The sequence below is a fragment of the Halichoeres trimaculatus genome, unplaced genomic scaffold, assembly GCF_033239565.1.
Source record: "Halichoeres trimaculatus isolate MK-OKI-2021-1 unplaced genomic scaffold, fHalTri1.1 fHalTri1_scaffold_12, whole genome shotgun sequence".
Classification (NCBI taxonomy): domain Eukaryota; kingdom Metazoa; phylum Chordata; class Actinopteri; order Labriformes; family Labridae; genus Halichoeres; species Halichoeres trimaculatus.
In genome coordinates this window covers 10,025,732-10,033,612 of record NW_027437190.1, presented here as the reverse complement: position 1 = coordinate 10,033,612, position 7,881 = coordinate 10,025,732, and the positions used below count along the sequence as shown (strand labels likewise).

Here is a 7,881-nt window from a genome sequence, read left to right as displayed (position 1 = left end):
TGTCCACCATCACTACAAGAAAAAGAAAATAGTCAAGAAATCGTTTTTAGCAGAGAAAAACACAGATCTCTGTGTTTTATCTCTTCGCACTACTAAACTTTGTCAGCTGGTGTGGTGTTGTCATAGAGACCTCGACGTGTCGTAACTCAATCCAGTCCTGGATGATCCGAACCGGAAGCTAAGAAGTAGCAATTTAAAATAACCTGTAACCAGCAATATTGATGCTGATAATCTCAGTTTAAAGTGTGGATTATGATCAGACATATATCTAGAAGAGAGACTTTTTCAAGATTACTTAGAACCTCCTCACAGCCCCTTTAAGCAGTTCGCAGGGGAAGAAGAAAGAGTTGGCAGGATACAGCAGTTTGAATAGAATGCAGATTTTGCTTGTGCCAGTTGAATGTGTCGATGTAACCAGCTGAGCTGTCAGCTGACAGAGATATGTGTTAAGTGCAGCTGTTGTTCTGTTAGCTGAGGTTAACATCATGACCTGATTGAACCACCGCTTCACTCAACTTATGTAGTAAAAGTCTGGCACAAAGTTTCTATTTATGTGTAAACAGGCATTTGACTTTTCAAACTGAGACCTGACAAAAACACAACTCTTGCTTTCTGCAGGGGTGATTTGCCAAGATCCAACAAAGGTGCTCAAAATATGAGTCGCGTAATGTCAGCCGCCCATCTGATCTATTTTTCATGCTCATGAGGGAGGTGAGTCACAGTGGCAACATGCTGAGCACCAGACGTCACCCACTCTTGGAACTTTTCTGAGCTCCTGTAAAAAAAGACACTTTAGATCATGGATGTTGTTTCTGTGTCATTATAGATTGGTTTCAGGAGAGATCTTTTAAAGCCTGGTGATGGTGAGCACCATGTTGGGAACTTAACAATTGATGAACTGAGACACAAGCTAAGCTGATGTCACTTTCAGCCTTATTTTCCCTTTTTTTCAAGTTTTACCTTTGATACTTGTATTATCTATGTATTATGTAAAAAAAAATACCCATGTGTGGCGTGTACAAATAAATTAGCGACATATCAAAACTCAGGCCAACCAGGCTCAAAAAATGAAATGACATATCATCAAACAAACTTGACCTTTGTTTGGCATCCGAGTCAAGCTTCTAACCAGCCCTAAGAGGCTCTCTGGTCCTCCTTACTACACTGTTGAGCCCGGCATCATGCAGAGTGATCTCATTTCAGCCTTATTGTGTCCTTGTGTCCTTCACTCACTCAGGCTTTCCTTGTCGGCTCCCTCCTTACCACGACAGTTTGGTTCCTTACTTCTACTGCATCAAAGACGATTTTGACCAACCGTTGTGACATTCTCAGGGCTAATTTACTTGTGGACAAAAACCCTGAAATACTGAAGAAGTAATCCGCTCATTAGAAACATTGCCTGGCCCAAAAAAATGTCTGACTCTAATATTTCATTGGACTGCCTTTAGCTTTGATTACGGCACTCATTCGCTGTGGCATTGTTTGGATAAGTTTCTGCAATGTCACAAGATTTATTTCCATCCAGTGTTACGCTAATTTTTTACCAAAATCTTCATTGATGATGGTAGAGTCTGACTGCTGTCAGACAGCAATCAGTAAAGCTAAACAGAAAAAAAAGGCTTCAGTTTGCTAGAGGGCATTAAGATTGGACTCTGGAGCAATGGAAGAAGGTCATGTGGTCTGATGAGTCCAGAGTGACCCTGTTCCAGAGTGATGGGCCATCAGGGTAAGAAGAGAGGCAGATGAAGTGATCACCCATCATACTTTGCGCCTACTCTCCAAGCCTGTGGGGGCAGTGCTTTGATCTGGGGTTGCTGCACTCGGTCAGGTCTAGGTTATGCAACAGTCTGTGCTCAAAAAATGAGGTCAGCTGACTACCTGAAGATACTGAATGACCAGGTTAGTCCATCAATGGATTTTTTCAATTTTTCTTCCCTAATGGCACGGCCATATTCCAAGATGACAGTGCCAGGATTCATTGGGCTCAAACTATGAAAGAGTGGTTCAGGGAGCATGAGACTTCATTTTCACACATGGATCGGCCTCCACAGAGTCCAGACCTTAACCCCATAGAGAATCTCTGGGATGTGCTGGAGAAGGCTTTGTGCAGTGGTCAGACTTTACCATCATCAATGAAAGATCTTGGTGAAAAATTAATGCAACACTGGATGGAAAAAAATCTTGTGCAATTGCAGAAGCTTATCGAAACAATGCCACAGCGAATGCATGCCGTGATCAAAGCTAAAGTAGGTCTAACAAAATCTTAGACTGTGTGACCTTATTTAGGGTGGCAATTATTTTTTTTTTGGCCTGGCAGTGTGTAAAACTTAACTTAAAGGACTGGTATAATGATTTTGTTACTTTCAAAGAAAGCTAAGCTGTTTCTCTTTCTCTGTCTGATGACTGTAACTCCTTATCCACAGACATGAGAATGACACTGATCTTCTCATCTAGCTCCAAGAAAGGCAGCAAAAGGGCAAATTCCCAAATTGTTAAACTGTTCCTTTAAGTCCTGCTCTATATTTAGTCTCTCAGTGTTGTGAAGCTTCCTCTGGCTGTGCCTGTCTCCATTCTTCAGAGACTTTTCCTCCTCTTTGGATGACAAAGCCTGTTTAGAGGATCTTTCGGGCACTCAGTGTCTCCACAAAAACGGTTTGAAATGAAATTTTAAGGTCAGCAGGTCTTTGATCTATGGGGACACACAACACCTCGGCAAAGTCACGTTAGCACACACACACACATGGAAAATTATCATTGACAAGGCAGAGAAGTGTTATAACACCTTTGGGAAATTAGCTGATGGCAGCAACTCAGCTGCACTCCGGCCTTACCTGAAGGGATCAACTTACAGAGCAGCCAAGCAAATATCAATAAGGGTGATTTAGCTGTGCACTGCTCAAGGATAAAGAGCTTATGTATGAAACCTCTGGAAATACACTTGAGCTTGGCGTGTAAAATGCTGTCGCTTCAAGCAAATCCCTGATTAAATCCCCCAAACACGTTTAGTTGGCTGTATAAGGGGAAGCCTGGTGCTGGCTGTGAGGCGCGGTGCCAAGGAGGACGCTACAGTGAAGAGCATCACATCCTGCAGATGAGTCTGTTTGAAGTCTGTGTGTAACATCTCCCCTCAGGCATGTGTGATCCTCTGTGTGTCACTCTCACAGATGATGCCATTACTGGATGTGACTCTGACACTGAGTAGGAACCACTGATGTACTGCATGTGTAATGTCCCCATCCTACACGACAAAGTTGCATTGTGTTCAGCTGACGTGTTGAGTGTGGATGAATTTAATTCTGCATGAAGTATTGGTGCCACTGACAAAGAAAAGAAACAGGAATAAGCATACAGCACTTGGGCGCCGCACCTTGTTTTCACAGCCAACAGCATCAAGAAAACTGGCTGAATGAAATATCACTTCAACATCTGTAAAACTGGCTGTGGATTTACAGCTTCTGTGAAGAGAACAGGACAACACTGCCTCACATGGATCATTAATTTTTATGACTACTCCTGGAAAACTCTTCATTTGTCGTTTTATTGCCAATTCAGTAAGTAATGGCTGTTTTTCAGGGATGCAAACGTACTCGTCAGCTCTGTGGTCATAGAAACAGAAAATAAAAAAAGCTGCAGAAAGACAAACTCGCTTTAGTTCATTGCTGCATCGGATGATTTTTGAAGGATAGAGCTGTCTGAATGCTTCATCCTGCTTCTCCAGTGAGTCAGTCTTTTCACTTGAAACAAACTTGTCCATCTGTCTTTACGGTGACTGGCACCAAGAATTCACAGCCCAGCAACAACATGGCCTTGAGGTGTTTACCATGGAATAATCAGCCTCCACGTTTTATTATCAAAGGCTGACTCATGTCATCTTTAAAGGAGGTCTCAAAAAGGACAGGACACCGTGGTATCGGTGACATTGCGTGAGAATCACTCTGAGAAAGGCTTGCCTGGCTGTGGGTATGAAAATATGCAGATTAAAGGAATTTCTGTGGCTCATGCATGATTTATGAGCCTTACATTGTACTGAGCATACCTACATAATTGCCTGGCATTCTTTACTCTCTTCTGCAAAGCATTAACAACCACCAGGGAGAGAAAGGAGGCTGCTTTCAAATGGAGTGAGCTCAAAGAGAAACTGAAATCTTCTTAAACTGCGAAAAGGAAGCTGGTCTTTGACTCACCCGGACACTCAGGCATTAACATTTCCAGCGAGTCGGCACATGATAAACCCTTTATTCAAAGCTTTCGGTGTCATCTGTGATGCTTTAGTCAGCCAATCTCTATGATTACATCAAAAATAACCCTTTAAAAAAGACTCATACCTCACTTTGAGGGTGTAATTAGCTCTTTGAAGTATGGTGAAGGCTTAAGGTTTTGAAGTAGGGCAACTCTTTCATGTGCGATTAGGTGTTCTTAAGTCCATCCTCACATAGAGAGAAAGAGAAAATGAAAGGCAAGTGGTAAAAAAAAAGAGGCTCATCTGACTTGCAATGTCACAGGCACTTGGCTGTAGTCTTCCTGGACCTGTTTCATATGCTTACAGTGAGTTTTCAGCATAAAGGAGAGCACTGACAAACTGCAGGAGAAAGAAAGCCTCCTGTGGCAGAGAGAAGGTGTGGAGGGCAGAGGGGATCATGGGAGAGCAGAGGAGGGTGCACAGTGTCAGGGCTGTCGGCTGCACTCAAATTGCTCACTACCATCAAACCGACGTGGGGCTTTGGCTCAGATGCACGAGGCTGGGTTTACTGGCTTACCTCAGCACTGCACCAGAGAGGGACTGTCACTGGATATTAACATGTGGACCACTGAGCTGATTCCCCCTGCACCACAGCGGGCAGGGACATCTTTACATCCTGCTTTACTTCCACCCTGCTGCTCTTGGGACACACACACACACTCCTCTCTTCCTTTACTGTGTCTGTGCACAGTTTCCCCCTTGGAAACATTCCCATTAAATATGAATAACCTTTATAATAAATGGAAGCTCTCAGAGGCTGAATCCTGGGTACAAAAATGTGATTGAGTGTTGTGACACAGAGTTCTCAACATTCTTGCCATTTTAATGGTTTGAAATCATCTGGGAACAATCTGATACCACAAAATGTTTCATGGCTACTGCTCACTTTGCATTTGAGTGCTTTCCACGTCCTTTCAGTCCGCCATGTGGAAATATGATCAGGTCATTGAGCTGTTTCTACAGTTTGAGACAAAGTTGTACATGAATGTAAGAATCCTGTTTTCAGCTACAACATGTTAGAGAGTGTGAGTGTTTGTGAATGGCATTAATTCCTCGGTTATACAAAATAGGTTCATAAGCAAAGCAGCATTTCAGGCCAAAGTTTCCTCCATTTCACCCTCAAGGGACAAGTGCGCAGAAGAGTGGCTCGGGCTGGATCTGGTTTTTAGGCTGATGGAGCCATACTGTTTGGCTGAACGCTTTGTATAAGCCACAACCTTTCTCCTGTACATCTCCCCCTTCCACATGGAGATCATCAGCAGCGTGGAGAGCACCACGCCGCCCAGCGTGAGCAGACACAGTCCCGCTATGACGCACCGATCCAGGTGGGCACCTATCCGTGCGCTCTCCATCTCCAGCCTCTCCATCTCCCTCGCTGACACACTGTCACGATCCACCACCACATCTCGAGGCACAGCGTAGGAGATGATCACCAAGGAGATCCCAGTGACTAAGAACGTGACTGCACTGATAAAGCCGTAGTCTATAGAAGTCCCTGAGCCCTCCCCGAAGGAAAGATCATCCTCAGACATGAAAGAAATCTCCGGGAAAGTCTCTGAACAAGGCTCGCCATTGCGCACTGGTCTGTGAGAACTTTTACAACTAGTTTCCGGGCTTGCCAGTCTCAAGTTTACATTCTCATCAATGTAGGTGAATGATGTCTCTAATTCCTCATCGCAACAAACCCGGACTTTCTCCCCTCCGAAGGGACCGAGTTTAACCTCCGCGGCCCCCTTGCGCGGCGCCGTCCTTGGTGCTGAATGGTCATGGCAGCTGCGGGCCGGGTTACAGTAGCCCTCCCCTCGTGGCGCTCCTCCTGTTGATCCACCCGACTTGGCTGGAAGCGCGCCTGAAACCCGGTCAAGGGCGTCAGTGTGGTCAGGCTGTGTGCCTCCCTCATCAGCAGGAAGCAGCTCCGGAGAAGCCATTCGTGTTTCACCCCCGGCTGGTTCACTCTGAGCCTTCCTCCCACGACGTTTTCACTCCACTGCATCCCTAATAAGATCGCACACACACACACACACACATACACACCAGCTCTAAATTAAGTGTTCCTTTTTTTGGATTATCTTCATAATGAAGCGCGCACAACTGAGATCACAATGCGCAAAAACTCGTGCGTAATTTGGAGTCTTGAAGTTGGGCTGTATCCATCTCCAGATCACTTTAAAGTTGATCCAAATGTTTAAGAAAACACGCGGACCTTTGTTGAAAGGCGCTTACAGGGGCTGTGATTAGCCAAATACCTCAGTATCCAATTAGGGAAACAATCCACGTATAAACCGATGGTGAGCTATTCTGGTTCTGTTCTATATGGACTCAGCGTGTTAAATAGAGACAGTAAGAACAATGTTTCTAAAACAAATCCACACATTTGCAGAAATAACTCATTTGGTTTACTTCCGAGTAAATCCATCAGGAAACAATGTCACACTAAAGCCGGTTAATGCATAAAACGCATCTTCAGTGCTCTCAGGCAGATTTCGTAATACGGCTGCACACTTTGAATTCAGCGGAAGATGTGAGATGCTGCTCTGCATAAGGGTGGACCAGTCATGCACACAATCCGCTTTTATTTTTTTCTAATCCCTGCCCAAAAAATCCTCCTCGGATACACACGTTAAAGAAACACACTCACCGCGCTACTTCAGCATCCCCTCCGCCTTCTCCTCTTTAAAGACACTGCAGCGGGTAAGGGCACATAACGAGGACAGATAAGAAGCCTTAGCATTGAATATGTTCTGAATAGCTCCTCTCTCCCTGTCTCTGCTCGCTGCTTGCTGTAGCGGCAGGCTGCACTGAGGGGAGCTCTCCGTTAGTCCCTCCCACACACAGAGCATCAGCTGCCCGAGCAGTGGCGCTGAAAGGAGCGCCGCTATCTGTGAGCCGATTGAGATCATCCCCAGTCAACACACACACTCTCTCTCTCACACACACACACACACGGAAGGAGGTTCTGAACGACTAAGGGCGATCCCTTGGACATGGCTATCAAATTTTACTGGCATTGCACATTCCGGGGGAAAATGGGGGGAATTTGATATCTCGGAAATGTCAGTAATCAGTTGAAAATGAGATAAAAAATCCAACCAAGAACTGATGACATAAATAGTCATAGTCTGGATCAGCAGAAAAAAAAATCAAAACTTAACACTAGCTTCACATTTTAAACTCCTACAGGGGTCATCCAGGGTAATAAACTCATAGTAAGAGTCATAATAAAAACAATTAAGCATCATAAACTAAAGACTGAACATCCCCATGACATCCTGAAGCTGTTTTTGGGATATGAGTGAAGGTAAACAAAACATATAACATGATGCTCTGTTGGAGATTATGCAGCATGCACACAGAAATCGGCTCTGTCTGTTGTCAGTTAATGCCGTCATCATATCAGAACAATCTTTCCAGCGGTGCTGTGCAAACAACGCTGCTAAGCTGTATGTATCATGCACCATCTGTTCTCCTGTGCTCTCCCAGAAGATTACTGGTGACGATGTCAAAGCCATCTTAATCTATGTTTAATCTAGAGATCCACTGGGTCATCTGGTCTGTGACCTCAGGGAGGTTTGTCTCAGTCATGGCTGCAGAATCTTTGAGCAGCATGTCTTGGAAAGCATTTTTATGATAGATGATAAACA

The 7,881-nt window shown here is 44.5% G+C and overlaps 1 protein-coding gene across 1 annotated transcript; it reads right to left on the bottom strand.

Moving 5' to 3' along the window:
* Nucleotides 1–4,237: 4,237 nt before the first annotated feature.
* tmem74 (transmembrane protein 74) lies at nt 4,238–7,082 on the bottom strand. The gene is made up of 2 exons (XM_074683983.1): nt 6,879–7,082; nt 4,238–6,235 (listed from the first exon to the last, which is right to left on the bottom strand). The coding sequence occupies exon 2, from the start codon at nt 6,166–6,168 to the stop codon at nt 5,332–5,334; it is 837 nt and encodes a 278-aa protein (XP_074540084.1). The 5' UTR covers nt 6,169–6,235; nt 6,879–7,082; the 3' UTR covers nt 4,238–5,331.
* Nucleotides 7,083–7,881: the final 799 nt, after the last annotated feature.

What these genes read in the sequence shown, in the direction of transcription:
- tmem74 (XM_074683983.1), bottom strand. Translation starts at nt 6,168, where the DNA reads ATGGCTTCTCCGGAGCTGCTTCCTGCTGATGAGGGAGGCACACAGCCT.